This window comes from Callorhinchus milii, unplaced genomic scaffold (genome assembly GCF_018977255.1).
Source record: "Callorhinchus milii isolate IMCB2004 unplaced genomic scaffold, IMCB_Cmil_1.0 Scaffold1219, whole genome shotgun sequence".
In the NCBI taxonomy this organism is placed as follows: Eukaryota; Metazoa; Chordata; class Chondrichthyes; order Chimaeriformes; family Callorhinchidae; genus Callorhinchus; species Callorhinchus milii.
This window is the reverse complement of record NW_024705960.1, coordinates 1-18,445: the sequence shown is the minus strand read 5'-3', so window position 1 is coordinate 18,445 and position 18,445 is coordinate 1. Positions and strand designations below refer to the sequence as shown.

Here is an 18,445-nt window from a genome sequence, read left to right as displayed (position 1 = left end):
GTGTAGGTACACACCCTAAACAACAAAAAGACAACAAGATTCCATTTATAGAGCGCCTTTCACGTCGGGAGGACGTCCCAAGGCGATGTACAGTTGGGTCAGGACCCGAGCATTGGAGGGAAATGGTCAGGGTGAGGGGAGGGAAGGGAGGGAGCGAGGAGGGGGAATGGTCAGGGTGAGGGGAGGGAAGGGAGGGAGCGAGGAGGGGGTAGGGTAGGGAAGGGAGGGAACGAGGAGGGGGTAGAGAGTCGAGAGGGGAGCTGAAGGGTGAAGGTCAAAGAGAAAGGTCTTGAGACCGGCCTTGAAGGAGGAAAGGGAGGAAGCGGCGAAGGGGGGATGGAGTTCCAGAGCCTTGGGGCTGAGATGCTGAAGGCCACCGATGGTCGGGCGGTAGGGGCGGGGGACGTGGAGCAGACTGGAGCCAGAGGAACGGAGGTTACGGGCAGCTACGTGGGGGATAGTGGGAGAGGTAGGAGGGAGCGAGGCCGGGAATGGCCTTGTAGGTGAGGATGAGGATCTTGAATTGGATCCTCTGGGGGATGGGGAGCCAGTGGAGGTGAGCGAGGGCGAGGGTTGGAGTGATGTGGTCGCGAAGCCTGGTGCGGGACAGTACACTTCAGAGTTCTAAACATAACACGGGGTCAACCTATGTTTGATATCAGGAGTGACTGGAAGGGATTTACAATGAGTTTGTTCATTGCACCAAAACATGGGAGAGATTCAGAGTAATGTATTGAGTTCCTATCGTCTGGGAAATGTAACGGGATCCACACTAAAGCAGCCGTCCAGGACTGGAACAAATACCCAGTGGCTCAGTTATTATCATTATCATTGCTGCCTTTGATACAGTGTTGATATCATTAAATGTCTCAAAAAGCTTCAGTAATGTGTAATGAACTGGATTTGTACGTCAACACATCAGTGGATTTGACACAATGGGGTCCCAGCGACAGCCATGACGTGAAGATGAATGTGATGTGGGGGACTGTGGGCCTTGACACCAGGAGACTCTCCCCTCTCTTCACCAGTGACGCAGCAGCTTTCATTTCCCCTGAACAGCCAGAGCCTGGACTGGGATTACGTCTCTTCCAAAGGGCGAGGCCCAGAGTGGGGAGGGCGAGGCCCAGAGTGGGGAGGGCGAGGCCCAGAGTGGGGAGGGCGAGGCCCAGAGTGGGGAGGGCGAGGCCCAGAGTGGGGAGGGCGAGGCCCAGAGTGGGGAGGGCGAGGCCCAGAGTGGGGAGGGCGAGGCCCAGAGTGGGGAGGGCGAGGCCCAGAGTGGGGAGGGCGAGGCCCAGAATGAGGAGGGCGAGGCCCAGAGTGGGGAGGGCGAGGCCCAGAGTGGGGAGGGCGAGGCCCAGAGTGGGGAGGGCGAGGCCCAGAGTGGGGAGGGCGAGGCCCAGAGTGGGGAGGGCGAGGCCCAGAATGAGGAGGGAGAGGCCCAGAGTGAGGAGGGAGAGGCCCAGAGTGAGGAGGGAGAGGCCCAGAGTGGGGAGGGCGAGGCCCATAGTGAGGTGGGCGAGGCCCAGAGTGCGGAGGGAGACGCCCGTACTGAGGAAGGAGAGGCCCAGAGTGGGGAGGGAGAGGCCCAGAGTGAGGAGGGCGAGGCCCAGAGTGAGGAGGGAGAGGCCCAGAGTGGGGAGGGCGAGGCCCAGAGTGGGCAGGGCGAGGTCCATAGTGAGGAAGGAGAGGCCCAGAGTGGGGAGGAAGAGGCCCAGAGTGGGGAGGGCGAGGCTCAGAGTGGGCAGGGCGAGGCCCATAGTGAGGAAGGAGAGGCCCAGAGTGGGGAGGAAGAGGCCCAGAGTGAGGAGGAAGAGGCCACTACAAGGCGAACCATAATCCAATCCCAAACCAACTGTAACTCAACCCAAGATCACCCTCAGCTCGGGGGCCAAACCTGGACTGTCGAGCACTTTGTAATGTCCGCCCGATGTGAAAGGCCTCAATGTGTATTGTATCAATAGCCCAAACCCCGACTGTATCCTGAGACCCCGACTGTATCCTGAGACCCCGACTGTAACCTGAGACCCCGACTGTATCCTGAGACCCCGACTGTAGCCTGAGACCCCGACTGTAGCCTAATACCTCGACTGTAGCCTGAGACTTCGACTGTATCCTGAGACCTTGACTGTATCCTGAGACCCCGACTGTATCGTGAGACCCCGACTGTATCCTGAGACCCCGACTGTAACCTGAGACCCCGACTGTAACCTGAGACCCCGACTATAACCTGAGACCCCGAGACCCCGACTGACTGTAGACCCCGACTGTATCCTGAGACCCCGACTGTATCCTAAGACCCCGACTGTATCCTGAGACCCCGACTGTATCCTGAGACCCCGACTGTAACCTGAGACCCGACTGTAAAACCCCGACTGTAGCCTGAGACCCCGACTGTAGCCTGAGACCCCGATTGTAGCCTAATACCCCGACTGTATCCTGAGACCCGACTGTATCCTGAGACCTCGACTGTATCCTGAGACCCCGACTGTATCCTGAGACCCCGACTGTATCCTGAGACCCCGACTGTATCCTGAGACCCCGACTGTAACCTGAGACCCCGACTGTACCTGTAACCTGAGACCCCGACTGTAGCCTGAGACCCATGTAGCCCCGACTGTATCCTGAGACCCCGACTGTAACCTGAGACCCCGACTGTAGTCTGAGACCCCGACTGTATCCTGAGATGCCGACTGTAGCCTGATCCCCCGACTGTAACCTGAGACCCCGACTGTAGCCTGAGACCCCGACTGTAGCCTGAGACCCCGACTGTAGCCTGAGACCCCGACTGTAGCCTGAGACCCCGACTGTAGCCTGAGACCCCGACTGTGGCCAAACTAATTCACAGGCAATCATAACACCAATAGCACCTTCACTTTGGGAGGATGTCCCAAGGCATTGATGACTCAACCCAATTCCAACTTCTACATTCCTTTACGTGAAAGGCACGATGTAAATTTATATTGCACGAGCTGTACCCACCCATTTGCAGCTCCGCTTGTAAACAAAGGATCCAATATGGAACGTAGATTGACACATGGACAGATGCACAGACAGACACTTTGACTTTATTAGGATAGATAGATTACCTTTATTAATAAAGACGGAGTTTCTGTCTGTATGTGTCTGTGTTTCCGCCAACAACGCAATAACTGATTGACGTAGACCTCATCGGAAAGGCCTTTCATGCACGAATGTCATGGGCATTTTTTGTTCAGGGATCTCCTTTTGTTGATGAGCTATATTTAAAAAATGCTTTAATTAAGCCCCAAAATATGAGGTATGCATGGTATTCTGCAAGAAAGTAGTGACAGAGGAAAGCACACAGCCTTCCAAAGGGCTATATGTAATATATTCTGCAACAAATGTATGGGAGTTTTTTCAGGTGGTCATGGGAGCTACAGTCCTCCCACAGGAGTCCTCCCAATAGTACATTTTCTTAATCTTAAGGGAAGATGCCTAAGAAGCGAAGATCAAGCCTTTCAAGGACAAATAAAAATGCCAGACAAAAGAGAGAAGGCCGATTAAATGAAACTGAAGAGCAAAGAAGAGCATGGCAGGACTTCTGTGATGAAAGGACTGCAAGATCACGGCAAAATGAGTTGGCTGCTCAAAGAAAAGCACAGCTGGATTTGACGCAAAAAGGCATGCAAGAACAGGTTAAAATAAATTGCTCGCTCAAAGAACAGCCCTGCAGGACTTGGACTCACAAAGGCATGCAAGACACGACAGAAGTCCTCCAGCTCAGTATAATGAAGACGGAATGTCTGTCTGTGTGTTAATCTACATTCCATGTTGGATCCTGTGGTTGCAAGTGAAGCTGCAACAGGTACAGGAAGTTATTGTCTACATAAGGGGAGCGGCTAAACTCCAGAGGGGAGGGGAGGGGAGAAACCCCAGCCGCAGACGGTGCCCCAACTCGAGCCCCAGGATTCACCCTCCCCGGCTATCGCTCCTAGGCCATGGAAGAGCCGCGGAAGAACCTGGAAACCCCGTGGCCATCACCTGCCCAACTCCATCATTGCCCCACCCATCGCGTGGCCGCCCAGGAACACCAGGTAAATAAAGCAGCCAAACGGCAACACGGCCTCAGGAGGCTTCCACCTTACCACCTCCAGGCTGTGTCTGAGTGTGTGTGTGTGTGCGGTGTGTGTGCTCTATGATTCCACCCGCCACTGTGAATTGCCATAGCTACCAGGTGTAACTGCGGGCACAACCTGCGGGCATCCTGTGTGCTGAGCTTGTTTAGGTCATAGCTCGTCAACGGTAGGAGATCCCTGAAAACAATCCCCAAGTGCCCATGACACTCCCAGTTCCAAGAACTTTCTAATGAGCTATAACTCATGTCTCTTTATTAGTATAGTTTGCTGTTTTATTAGTATAGATTGTTTTGTGTTTGTTTACATGTGAGGCGCTGTGTAAATGTCAGTTGTTGTGAAGCTCTGATTCTCTCATTCTCTCCACATTGTCTGGACACAGGGAGCAGAGAACAGGTCTGGATCAACATGGGGACAGCTCTGGGAGTCCTGGCCTGTGTTGCAGCAGCTTTCCTCACCTACAAGATGTGTAGTTTGTGAAGAAACAGTCCTGTACATTTGCCTCCATGTTTTACCTGAACTAATCCACACTGAAGGCGACTTGTCAGACTTTGGGGAAATGAAGATGTGACAAATGTAAGGAGTCTTTTTCCCAAGTTCCACACAGGACCTCCACACGTCATCTGATCAGAGGCAGTGACACGAGGCACAAAGTCATGTTATCATCAGGGGAACGTGTCAATTTAGAGGAGATATTTTACAGACGGGGTTAGAGTGTGGAATGCCTCGCCCACATGGCTCTTCAAACCAGAATAGTGTTTACTGGGCATTAGATAAAGACAGGAGGAATTATATGCAAGGATTTGAGAAGGTGGAGGTCAATGGGATTGAAGAGCGGCAGTGGGGAGCGAGCACCAGCACAGACACGACGGGGAGAGAGCAGGGACTCGGATGTGGTTGGACGCAGAGCAAGGGAGAGGGGAGGTGACCACAGGCTCAGTTGATTATGTGGATCTTAAAGTGGAGACCTGTAGCTTAGTGGTTGGAACATTCACCTCGCAAGTGAGAGGACCTGGTTCGATATGTTGGGCAAGTTTCCTTACTCCACACGCCTCTGTTATAATTAATAAATAAATAAATAATCCTTGCATTTGATATAGCACTCTTCACGTCTTTGAGACGACTCAAAGCCCTTCACCAAATATACTGTAAAGTGAATTGACTGTATGTTTGTGGGCGAAACACGGCAGCCAATTGTGCACTGCAATGTCCCACAAACGGTCGTGGATTGAAGTGACCAATTTAATATTGTTTTCTTGAGGGACTATTATCAAGTGTGTGGAGTAAGGAAATTTGCCAAAGATTTTGCTCTGCCGGGAATCGAACCCTGGTCTCTCGCTTTGTAAGGGTTGATTTATTTTTGTTACCCTACTGTGAAGTAAGGACTGACAGAATTATTGTACAATTAATCAAGGTTTATTAATTCAGATTAATAATAGATATAGTAATTAAAAGAACAAAATGTAATTATGCTCACGTATCCACTTATACTGTAGTTCACAATGATTTAAATTGACCAAACTAAACGCTGCAAATGCTGCGGTTCACCGAAACCTGGCTCTCCCCCAGTGACCCCAACCCCCAGTTGAAGCCGCCCCTCCTGGCTACACCTTCCACCACACCCCCCGTCCAAACCAATGTGGCGATGGGGTGGCCCTTATCTCCAAAGCCTCCCTTGGTCTTTCCCCCGACTCCTCTGATTGCTTCCCCTCCTTTGAGCACCTCACCTTCTTCCTCCTTCTCTCCGATTGAAAATCCTCCTGGTCTACAGCCCCCCTAAGCCCCCCGGCTCCTTCCTCTCTACATCTCTACTCTCCTCTCTTCCCTGTCCCTCTGTTCCGAGCGCCTGCTCATAATGGGCGATTTCAACCTCCACCTAAACTCGTGGCACCACTTCTGCCGACTTCACTGCCCTCCTCTCCTCCCTAAACCTCACCCTTCACATTAATTCACCGACCCACAACCGTGGTCATGCCCTCGACCTCATCATCACCCACGGCCTTGACATTTCCGACCTTAGCATAGTGGACAAGGCCATCTCGGACCACTTTCTCATCTCCTTCTCCTCACATCCCTCTCTCCTCCACTAAGCTCTCAAACATTCTCTACCGCCGATGGAAAAGGCTCCCCCCTAAGACCCTCTCAAAGGCCCTCTCATCATCAAATATCCTATCCCTCTGGCCTTCCACCTGCGGAGATCCTGAAGCAGCCATCCAGCTGCTCCATGATCGCCTCTCCTCCACCTTCGACTCCCTCATTCCCCTGAAATCCAGGACCATCTCCAAACCCACCCGAACCCCCCGGTACAACCACCATCTCCAAACCCACCCGATCCCCCGGTACAACAACCATCTCCAAACCCTCCCGATTCCCCTGGTACAACAACCATCTCCAAACCCTCCCGATTCCCCTGGTACAACAACCATCTCCAAACCCTCCCGATTCCCCTGGTACAACAACCATCTCCAAACCCTCCCAATTCCCCCTGGTATAACAACCATTTCCAAACCCTCCCGATCCCACTGGTACAACCACCATCTCCAAACCCACCTGATCCCCCGGTACAACAACCATCTCCGCTCCCTAAAAACCCAAACCCAGCTGCTCGAGCGCAGATGGCGGAAAACTGGCCTCAGTCCATCCCAACTGTGGCTCGAGCATCTCCACAGCTACCGCTGTCCTTTGACACGCGCATAAACTGCTTCTACCCCAACATCATCTTGGAGGCTAAACACAACCCTAAAATCCTTTTTCCACCGCCCACTACCTCCTCCGTGGCCCCCCCTCAGGCCCCCAATCTTCACATACAATGCCAAGTGCGAGGAGGTCATGGACCTCTTTTCATCTAAAATACACAACATCCGCCAGGCAGCCTCATCCTCCTGCCTCTTGTCACCCACACCACGCCCTCTCTGCCCCCCTCACCCTCCCCATCATCTGCTCCTACCACCACCCCCATCCTACATTCCTTCCTCCCCATCTCTCCCTCCTCCCTCTCACCCACCATCACCTCCATCACCACCTACTGCCTCGACCCCCTCCCCACCAACTTTCTGGTCACACAGCTCCCCCTCCTCTGCCCACTACTGGCTGACGTCATCAACCAGTCCCTCTCCTCCGGATCAGTCCCTGACCCCCTCAAAACTGCTGTCATCACCCCCCTCCTCAAAAAACCCTCCCGAGATCCCTCAAACCCCGGCCACTATCGCCATATATCTAACCTGCTCTTCCTCGTAAAACTCCCAGATCGCGTTGTTGCCAACCAACTCCGCACACACCTCTCCTCCCACTCCCTCTTCGAACCCCTCCAGTCCGGTTTCCGCCCACCGGACAGTACAGAGACTACGCTTGTGAAAGTCACAAACGACATCCTCTCTATCTGTGACCGGGGCTCCCTCTGCCTCCTTGTCCTCCTGGACCTCTCCGCCACGTTCGACACAGTCGATCACTCCATCCTCCTCCACCGCCTTTCCTCCATCATCCACCTCAGTGGGACCGCACTCGCCCGGTTCGAGTCCTACCTCACAAACCGCCAGCAGTACATCTGCACAAACGGCTTCTCCCTCCCCCTCTCACCCGGTCACCTGCGGGTACCCCAAGGATCCATCCTTGGCCCCCTCCTCTTTCTGATCTATATGCCCCCTCTTGGGGATGGGGTACATGGGGTACATTTCCACATGTATGCGGACGACACCCAACTCTATTTTTCCACCTCCGGCCTCCCCTCCACTGCCATCCATAAAATGCAGATCATTCAAACCTCTGCCGCCCGCATTCTCACCCGCACCAAACCCCTCTCCCCGATCCCCCCAGTCCTGGCCCTCCCCCCCACACCCAAACCCCACTCCCCGATCCCCCCAGTCCTGGCCCTCCCCCCCACACCCAAACCCCACTCCCCAATCCCCCCAGTCCTGGCCCTCCCCCCCACACCCAAACCCCTCTCCCCGATCCCCCCCAGTCCTGGCCCTCCCCCCCACACCCAAACCCCATTCCCCGATCCCCCCAGTCCTGGCCCTCCCCCCCACACCCAAACCCCTCTCCCCGATCCCCCCAGTCCTGGTGAGACTGCACCGGCTCCTGTCCCGGAGAGGATCCACTTCAAGATCCTCACTCTTGTCTTCAAATCCCTCCACTCCTCTGCCCCTCCGACCTCTCTGACCTCCTCTCTCCTCACAACAGTGCCCATTGCCTTCGTTCCTCAGGTCTGACCTCCTCCTCGTCCCCCGAGGCCTCCGCTCCCCCATCGGTGGCTGTGCCTTCAGCCACTGCGTCCCGAGGCTGTGGAACTCCCTCCCTCACTCCCTTCCCCTCACCCCCTCTCTTCCCATTCTCAGGTCTCGGCTGAAGACCTTTTTTTTCTGCTGCGACATTGGTCACCTTCGCCCCCTCCCCCTCCCCTGGCTCCTCCCCCTCCCCTTAGCTCCTCCCACTCCCCCTGGCTCCTCCCCTCCCCTGGCTCCTCCCGCCCATTGGCTCCTCCCCCTCCCCTGGCTCCTCCCCTCTCCTGGCTCCTCCCTCTCCTGGCTCCTCCCCCTGCCTCCCCCTCCCCTGGCTCCTCCCCCTCCATCTGGCTCCTCCCCCTCCACCCTTGTACGGTTCCCAGTTCCCTATTACCCAAAGGTATCGGGTATTATTGTACGGTTCCCAGTTCCCTATTACCCAAAGGTATCCGGATATTATTGTACGGTTCCCAGTTCCCTATTACCCAAAGGTATCCGGGTATTATTGTACGGTTCCCAGTTCCCTATTACCCAAAGGTATCGGGTATTATTGTACGGTTCCCAGTTCCCTATTACCCAAAGGTATCGGGTATTATTGTACGGTTCCCAGTTCGCTATTACCCAAAGGTATCCGGGTATTATTGTACGGTTAGAGTTGTTGAAATCGTAGTCTGGATCTTCCTTCTTTAGAAACTGGAATATGGTTCACGACTCCAAGTTCCCATCTCTTCTTTCTCTTTTCGAATCGATCTCCGTTTATACTGTTGATTAGGTGACCTTCACCTGTTGTCTTTTGTAAGATGGTTCCTATGTAAAAGGAAATGCCACACAGCTCTCTCTCTCTCCAGCTGCAGACCAGTCTCCATGAGGAAATGACTGACAAGGAATGAGAACAGTTATTGTTTATAAAGAGTCTTTTGTTTCTCCTCCTTCAGCAAGAATCTTCTTTGAAGCTCGTCACAACCAACTCTCCTCATAGGAGATGACCACATGTCTCAAATATATATATTAACATTGCTAAGAGAAGTTGAGAGCTTATTTAACACATTAATTACAGAAATCCTGCATTTTACAGAAACTCAGTTGGTTGTATTCTTGGCTGGAGTCAGAAGATTGGGGGTCGGGGGTTTGAGCCCCATATCAAGGCTGTATTGAGTGAGCTCCCAGTCCAGGCTGACAGTGCAGGGCTGAGCTGACACTTTACCCCGAGCACTGAGTTTGTGATCCTCAACGCTGTATGGCCAGTGCATCTGGTTTGTGTGTTTATCAGTGGCATTTGGGAGGGTGTTTTCAGCCATTGTTGGAGTTTTATGTGGACGTTTTGCTGACTGTGTTGAGATTTTGCTGATGTGTGTGTACATGGAGGGAGGGAGACTGACGTGTGTGCAGTTGGCGAGTGACGGGGTAAAGCTCCCCTCAGACTCCTGACTGGACAGGGAACCATTTTTTTGGAGGAGCTGAACTGGCCCCACGGTGACATGTTTGACAGTGGAACGTGGGAATCAAGGCCCCCCCTCTGTGCCGGTCTCTCGGCCGGTTCCTGAGCCGGGAGGGGCCGCGGGATTCCAGGGCACTCACTGCTGATGGCAGCACAGCCCGGCCCGGCTCACCACAGGGCCTGGAAGGACAGACCAGGGGTCACTGGGGGCCGGGAATCCTCCCCTCAGCTCCTGGTAACCCCACAGCCAAAGCCCTAACTAATGGGGAGGGAGGTCCGAGCTGGACAAGCAGCGGGAAAGCTGCCGGACAGTGGTATCAGTGGTCACTCAATCCACAGCTGTTTGTGAGATGCTGTGCACCATTGGCTGCCACATTTCACCCACAAATGTGCAGTCACTATGTGATGTGTGACAGTGTTGGGGATGTGATGTGACTGACATCAGCTAATTGTCTGTCACAACCTCAGCTCATTAATCAATATACTCACACTGATAGCAACACACACTCACAGACGTTCACACACACTCATTCACACACACAGACAACAACAAGATTACATTTATAGAGCACCTTTCACGTCGGGAGGATTTCCCAAAGCGCTGACACCAACACACACACATTCCCACACACATACACACACACTAACAGACAGACACCAAGACAACCTCACACACCTACACATACACCAATACACATACTCACACACCAATACGCAGACATTCACACACGCACTCAAAATACAACACATATACACACCAATACACACACTCACAAACATACCAACGCACACACACTAACTCGCACGGTGTGAGGATATTAAAAAATAATAATTCTTGCATTTGATACAGCGCCTTATCAAGTCGTTGAGACGTCTCAAAGCGCTTCACACGATATACTGTAAAATATAGTGACTGTATATTTTGTGGAAAAAACGCGGCAGCCAATTGCACACAGCAGCGTCTCACACACAGTCGTGGATTGAGTGAACAATTGTTTTTTGAAGGGATTATTTCCCCTGGAAAGCGATCCACCAATCGACCTACTGACCGCTGACACCAACACTGACACTGACAGGTTGACACTGACACTGACATTGACACTGAGTGCTGAGGCTCAGGTGACACTGGGGTTGGGGCTGAGCTGACAGGCTGAGCTGGGTTGGGCCTGGGGGCTGATGCGCTGAGCTGGGTTGGGGATGGGGGCTGACGGGCTGAGCTGGGTTGGGGATGGGGGCTGACAGGCTGAGCTGGGTTGGGCCTGGGGGCTGATGCGCTGAGCTGGGTTGGGGATGGGGGCTGACAGGCTGAGCTGGGTTGGGGATGGGGGCTGACAGGCTGAGCTGGGTTGGGCCTGGGGGCTGATGCGCTGAGCTGGGTTGGGGATGGGGGCTGACAGGCTGAGCTGGGTTGGGGATGGGGGCTGACAGGCTGAGCTGGGTTGGGAATAGGGCTGACAGGCTGAGCTGGGTTGGGGATGGGGGCTGACAGGCTGAGCTGGGTTGGGGATGGGGGCTGACAGGCTGAGCTGGGTTGGGGATGGGGCTGACGGCTGAGCTGGGTTGGGGATGGGGGCTGACGGGCTGAGCTGGGTTGGGGATGGGAGCTGACAGGCTGAGCTGGGTTGGGGCTGAGCTGACAGGCTGAGCTGGGTTGGGGCTGAGCTGACAGGCTGAGCTGGGTTGGGGCTGAGCTGACAGGCTGAGCTGGGTTGGGGATGGGGGCTGACGGGCTGAGCTGGGTTGGGGATGGGGGCTGACGGGCTGAGCTGGGTTGGGGATGGGGGCTGACAGGCTGAGCTGGGTTGGGGATGGGGGCTGACAGGCTGAGCTGGGTTGGGCTGGGGCTGACGGGCTGAGCTGGGTTGGGGCTGAGCTGACGGGCTGAGCTGGGTTGGGGCTGAGCTGACAGGCTGAGCTGGGTTGGGGATGGGGGCTGACGGGCTGAGCTGGGTTGGGCCTGCCCTGACAGGCTGAGCTGGGTTGGGGATGGGGGCTGACAGGCTGAGCTGGGTTGGGCCTGGGAGCTGACAGGCTGAGCTGGGTTGGGCCTGGGAGCTGACAGGCTGAGCTGGGTTGGGCCTGGGGGCTGACAGGCTGAGCTGGGTTGGGCCTGGGGGCTGACAGGCTGAGCTGGGTTGGGCCTGGGAGCTGACAGGCTGAGCTGGGTTGGGCCTGGGGGCTGACAGGCTGAGCTGGGTTGGGCCTGGGAGCTGACAGGCTGAGCTGGGTTGGGGATGGGGGCTGACAGGCTGAGCTGGGTTGGGCCTGGGGGCTGACAGGCTGAGCTGGGTTGGGCCTGGGAGCTGACAGGCTGAGCTGGGTTGGGGATGGGGGCTGACGGGCTGAGCTGGGTTGGGCCTGGGAGCTGACAGGCTGAGCTGGGTTGGGCCTGGGGGCTGACAGGCTGAGCTGGGTTGGGCCTGGGAGCTGACAGGCTGAGCTGGGTTGGGGATGGGGGCTGACGGGCTGCGCCGGTTCTTTCTGTGAAGCTGTTAAATTAAGTTTCATTTCTGCCTTCTCAGTCACCATGTGGGCGGCCACATTTCCTGTGTATAAATCTCCTGCTCACTCCCCTCCCTTCCTGTCACAGTCTACACGCAGCCCAGTATCAGACACCCTCGGTGCCCACATGAGCAGGCGGGGAGAGGGCAAGGGGGTGGGCAAGGGCAAACCCCCAGGCAGTTCGGGGGTTAACCCCAGTCAGGCACCCCCACAGGAGATGGCCAGGACCCAGGGGGCTGCCAACATCCGCAAGAGGGGCAATAGGAACAACGCCAGGAACAGTGCAGGACAACAGGGCACCAGTGAGGATGGGAACAGTGGGGGAGCGGGTAATGAGGAGGTTGTGGTGAAAAGCAAAGCTGGCATCAAGGTGATCGGACCAATGGGCAAGGCTGGCAACGAGGAGATCGGACCAACGGGCAAGGCTGGCAGCAAGGAGATCGGACCAACGGGCAAGGCTGGCATCAAGGAGATCGGACCAACGGGCAAGGCTGGCATCAAGGAGATCGGACCAACGGGCAAGGCTGGCATCAAGGAGATCGGACCAACGGGCAAGGCTGGCATCAAGGAGATCGGACCAACGGGCAAGGCTGGCATCAAGGAGATCGGACCAACGGGCAAGGCTGGCATCAAGGAGATCGGACCAACGGGCAAGGCTGGCATCAAGGAGATCGGACCAACGGGCAAGGCTGGCATCAAGGAGATCGGACCAACGGGCAAGGCTGGCATCAAGGAGATCGGACCAACGGGCAAGGCTGGCAACGAGGAGATCGGACCAACGGGCAAGGCTGGCATCGAGGAGATCGGACCAACGGGCAAGGCTGGCATCAAGGAGATCGGACCAACGGGCAAGGCTGGCAACGAGGAGATCGGACCAACGGGCAAGGCTGGCAACAGGAATATTGTGGCAAAGGGCAAGGCTGGTAACGAGGTTGTGGCTAAGGGCAAAGCTGGGAAGGTGGACAGGTCTGGTGAGGGAGAGGACAGGGACACAAACCTGTGCCAGAGGCTGAGAGAAGTGGTTGATGGGCTGAAAATTCGCAAAGAGGAACGATCAGAAGCAGCAAATTGCGTGAATGAGGTTGTGAGCAAATTACTGGAGCACATTCGGGGAAAACCCAACTCGTGTTTCCACAACATCAGGAAGATTCCCAGCGGCAGCTACTACGAGTCTGTGAAGGTTTGTCCACACTATTGCCCCCTCCCCCAGCCCCTCCTACCCCCTACCCCTCCCCATCCCACGACCCCCCCTCCCCCCGTCCCCCAATGTACCCCACACCCTCTTCTGTGCAGTCCTGTAGCTCAGTGGTTGGAGCTCTCGCAAGTGAGAGAAACACAAAGCGAAGTCGCTGGGAAAGTCCTTTCTGTTTCGTTTCAGATTCTCAGCGTCTGCAGCGTTTTGCATTTTGCAACTGAGGGACTTGGGTTTGATTCCGAGGGTGAAATGTTGGGAAAGTTTTCTTACTCCACACACCTCTGTTCATCAGCAGGAAGTAGGAACTTGGTTGTTAGTCGATCAGTGGATTGCTTTTCCGGGGTTAATAATCCTTTCAAAAAATACTGTGGTCACTTCAACCCACGACTATTTGTGGGACACTGCTGTGCTAATTGGCTGCCGCATTTCGCCCACAAATTTGGCTGCTGTGTTTCACCTACAGTCACTACACTTTACAGTACATCCTGTGAAGCGTTTTGAGATATCTCGAAGACGTGATAAGGAGCTGTATCAAAATATCAGGGATTATTATTATTATTCATTGTATATTAATAATAATCCTGCCATTTGATAGTGTCACTGGAAATTGCTATCAAGTGTAGTGACTGTGAGGTTTGTGAGCAAACCCGCAGACAACTTGCACACAGCAACGTCTCACAAACAGTTACAGTGTGAGTGAGTGATTGTATCTGGGGGATTGTCGGCCAGGACACCGGGAGAGAGAGAGAGCACGTGCGGGGGGAGAGAGAGCGCGGGAGAGAGAGCAGGAGAGAGAGAGAGAGTGGGAGAGAGAGAGAGAGCATGCGCGGGGGGAGAGAGAGAGAGAGAGAGCACACGTGGGGTGGAGAGAGAGAGCGCGGGAGAGAGAGCAGGAGAGAGAGAGGGAGAGAGAGGAGAGCATGCGCGGGGGGAGAGAGAGAGAGCGGGAGAGAGAGGAGAGAGCACACGTGGGGGGGGAGAGAGCGCGGGAGAGAGAAAGAGAGAGCGGGAGAGAGAGAGAGTGAGCGGGAGGGAGAGAGAGTGGGGGAAAGAGAGAGAGTGAGCGGGAGAGAGAGAGTGGGGGAAAGAGAGAGAGAGCGGGAGAGAGAGTGAGAAATAATAATAATAATAATCCTGGCATTTGATATAGCGCTTTTCACGTCGGGAGGACGTCCCAAAGCGCTTCACAGAACACACTGTAAAGTGAAGTGACTGTATATTTGTGGGCGAACGCGGCAGCCAATTGCGCACAGCAATGTCCCACAAACAGTCGTGGGTTGAAAATGACCAATTTATTATTGTTTTTGGTTTTGGAGGATTATTATTAGGCTCTGTGTGGAGTAAGGAAACTTGCCCAAGGTTTCGCCCTCTGCCTGGAATTGAACTCAGGTCTCTCACTTGCAAAGCGAGTGCTCTAACCACTGAGCTACAGGAATCCACAAAGAGCGGGAGAGAGAGAGACTGGACAGGGAGAGGCTGGCAATGCCCCCCACCTGGGTGGGCGAGGGAGGCTGGCAATGCCCCCCACCTGGGTGGGCGAGGGAGCTGGCAATGCCCCCCACCTGGGTGGGCGAGGGAGGCTGGCAATGCCCCCCACCTGGGTGGGCGAGGGAGGCTGGCAATGCCCCCCACCTGGGTGGGCGAGGGAGGCTGGCAATGCCCCCCACCTGGGTGGGCGAGGGAGGCTGGCAATGCCCCCCACCTGGGTGGGCGAGGGAGGCTGGCAATGCCCCCCACCTGGGTGGGCGAGGGAGGCTGGCAATGCCCCCCACCTGGGTGGGCGAGGGAGGCTGGCAATGCCCCCCACCTGGGTGGGCGAGGGAGGCTGGCAATGCCCCCCACCTGGGTGGGCGAGGGAGGCTGGCAATGCCCCCCACCTGGGTGGGCGAGGGAGGCTGGCAATGCCCCCACCTGGGTGGGCGAGGGAGGCTGGCAATGCCCCCCACCTGGGTGGGCGAGGGAGGCTGGCAATGCCCCCACCTGGGTGGGCGAGGGAGGCTGGCAATGCCCCCCACCTGGGTGGGCGAGGGAGGCTGGCAATGCCCCCCACCTGGGTGGGCGAGGGAGGCTGGCAATGCCCCCCACCTGGGTGGGCGAGGGAGGCTGGCAATGCCCCCCACCTGGGTGGGCGAGGGAGGCTGGCAATGCCCCCCACCTGGGTGGGCGAGGGAGGCTGGCAATGCCCCCCACCTGGGTGGGCGAGGGAGGCTGGCAATGCCCCCCACCTGGGTGGGCGAGGGAGGCTGGCAATGCCCCCCACCTGGGTGGGCGAGGGAGGCTGGCAATGCCCCCCACCTGGGTGGGCGAGGGAAGCTGGAGTCTGACCCGACTGTCCAGACCTTGGGACCTCCTCTCGAGGTGAAAGGTTCTGCGCTGTGTAAATATAACTTGTCCTTCTTACTGTGCTCTGTGCTGCTGTTGTATGTAATGCTGCGCTGTGTGTGCGCTGTGTGTGCGCTGTGTGAGCAGTGTTATGTGCAACTGTGTATGTGTGTGAACGCTGTGCTGTGTGTGAGCAATGTGTGCTTTGTGTGTGTGTGCGCGTGTGCTGTGTGAGTTGATGCTGTTAGTTGGTGTGTGTGCTGTGTGTGTGTGTGTCTGTGTGTGTGTCTGTATGTGTGTGTGTCTGTATGTGTCTGTGTGTGTGTGTCTGTGTGTGTGAGTGCTGTGTGTGAGCACTGTGTGTGTGAGTACTGTGTGTGTGTGTGTATCTGTGTGTGTCTGTCTGTGTGTGTGTCTGTGTGTGTGTGTGTGTGTGTCTGGGTGTGTGTCTGTGTGTGTGTCTGTGTGTGTGTGTCTGGGTGTGTGTCTGTGTGTGTGTGAGTGTGTATCTGTGTGTGTGAGTGCTGTGTGTGTGTGTATGTGTCTGTGTGTGTGTCTGTGTTTGTGTGTGTGTCTGGGTGTGTGTGTGTAGATCAGCAGGCCTAATGTGTGTGTGTGTAACACGCGTGTGTGTCCCTGTAGATCAGCAGGCCTAATGTGTGTGTGTGTGTAACACGCGTGTGTGTCCCTGTAGATCAGCAGGCCTAATGTGTGTGTGTGTGTAACACGCGTGTGTGTCCCTGTAGATCAGCAGGCCTAATGTGTGTGTGTGTGTAACACGCGTGTGTGTCCCTGTAGATCAGCAGGCCTAATGTGTGTGTGTGTAACACGCGTGTGTGTCCCTGTAGATCAGCAGGCCTAATGTGTGTGTGTTTAACACGCGTGTGTGTCCCTGTAGATCAGCAGGCCTAATGTGTGTGTGTGTAACACGCGTGTGTGTCCCTGCAGATCAGCAGGCCTAATGTGTGTGTGTGTAACACGCGTGTGTGTCCCTGTAGATCAGCAGGCCTAATGTGTGTGTGTGTAACACGCGTGTGTGTCCCTGTAGATCAGCAGGCCTAATGTGCGTGTGTGTAACACGCGTGTGTGTCCCTGTAGATCAGCAGGCCTAATGTGTGTGTGTTTAACACGCGTGTGTGTCCCTGTAGATCAGCAGGCCTAATGTGTGTGTTTAACACGCGTGTGTGTCCCTGTAGATCAGCAGGCCTAATGTGTGTGTGTGTTTAACACGCGTGTGTGTCCCTGTAGATCAGCAGGCCTAATGTGTGTGTGTTTAACACGCGTGTGTGTCCCTGTAGATCAGCAGGCCTAATGTGTGTGTGTGTTTAACACGCGTGTGTGTCCCTGTAGATCAGCAGGCCTAATGTGTGTGTGTTTAACACGCGTGTGTGTCCCTGTAGATCAGCAGGCCTAATGTGTGTGTGTGTAACACGCGTGTGTGTCCCTGTAGATCAGCAGGCCTAATATGTGTGTGTTTAACACGCGTGTGTGTCCCTGTAGATCAGCAGGCCTAATGTGTGTGTGTGTAACACGCGTGTGTGTCCCTGTAGATCAGCAGGCCTAATGTGTGTGTGTTTAACACGCGTGTGTGTCCCTGTAGATCAGCAGGCCTAATGTGTGTGTGTTTAACACGCGTGTGTGTCCCTGTAGATCAGCAGGCCTAATGTGTGTGTGTGTAACACGCGTGTGTGTCCCTGTAGATCAGCAGGCCTAATGTGTGTGTGTTTAACACGCGTGTGTGTCCCTGTAGATCAGCAGGCCTAATGTGTGTGTGTGTAACACGCGTGTGTGTCCCTGTAGATCAGCAGGCCTAATGTGTGTGTGTTTAACACGCGTGTGTGTCCCTGTAGATCAGCAGGCCTAATGTGTGTGTGTGTAACACGCGTGTGTGTCCCTGTAGATCAGCAGGCCTAATGTGCGTGTGTGTAACACGCGTGTGTGTCCCTGTAGATCAGCAGGCCTAATGTGTGTGTGTTTAACACGCGTGTGTGTCCCTGTAGATCAGCAGGCCTAATGTGTGTGTTTAACACGCGTGTGTGTCCCTGTAGATCAGCAGGCCTAATGTGTGTGTGTTTAACACGCGTGTGTGTCCCTGTAGATCAGCAGGCCTAATGAGTTTGACATGATGGTGGGGTTGAAGGTGGAGAGGACACGGCTGACGGCGGTGGACGCTGATGGGGCGTATTACACGGTGCAGCTGAAGCGTGTGGTGGGCAGTCACCCCCTCACACAGTTTGTGGTGGGTGACATCCTGTCGGCCCCCGCGATGCTCCAGCACCTCCGCACCCTCATCCTGCAGGCCAGCAGGGCCATCACAGGTCAGCCCCGCCCCGGCCCCCACCCCCCGCCCCCACCCCCCGGCCCCGACCCCCACCCCCACCCCCCCGCCCCCCACCCCCACCCACCCCTGCGATGCTCCAGCACCTCCGCACCCTCATCCTGCAGGCCAGCAGGGCCATCACAGGTCAGCCCCGCCCCGCCCCGGCCCCACCCCCCGCCCCCACCCCCCGCCCCGACCCCCACCCCCACCCACCCCTGCGATGCTCCAACACCTCCGCACCCTCATCCTGCAGGCCAGCAGGGCCATCACAGGTCCGCCCCGCCCCGGCCCCACCCCCGCCCCCACCGCCCCGACCCCCACCCCCACCCCCCGCCCCGACCCCCACCCCCCCCC

At 55.9% G+C, this 18,445-nt stretch overlaps 1 protein-coding gene across 1 annotated transcript; it reads left to right on the top strand.

Moving 5' to 3' along the window:
* Positions 1-12,356: 12,356 nt before the first annotated feature.
* Positions 12,357-18,089, top strand: LOC103172828 (cyclic GMP-AMP synthase-like; the record flags this gene model as incomplete). The annotated part of the gene is made up of 2 exons (XM_007885535.2): positions 12,357-13,434; positions 17,870-18,089. Coding segments are annotated over exons 1-2 (1,273 nt in total), but the record flags the coding sequence as incomplete, so codon positions are not given.
* Between the last annotated feature and the right edge of the window lie 356 nt (positions 18,090-18,445).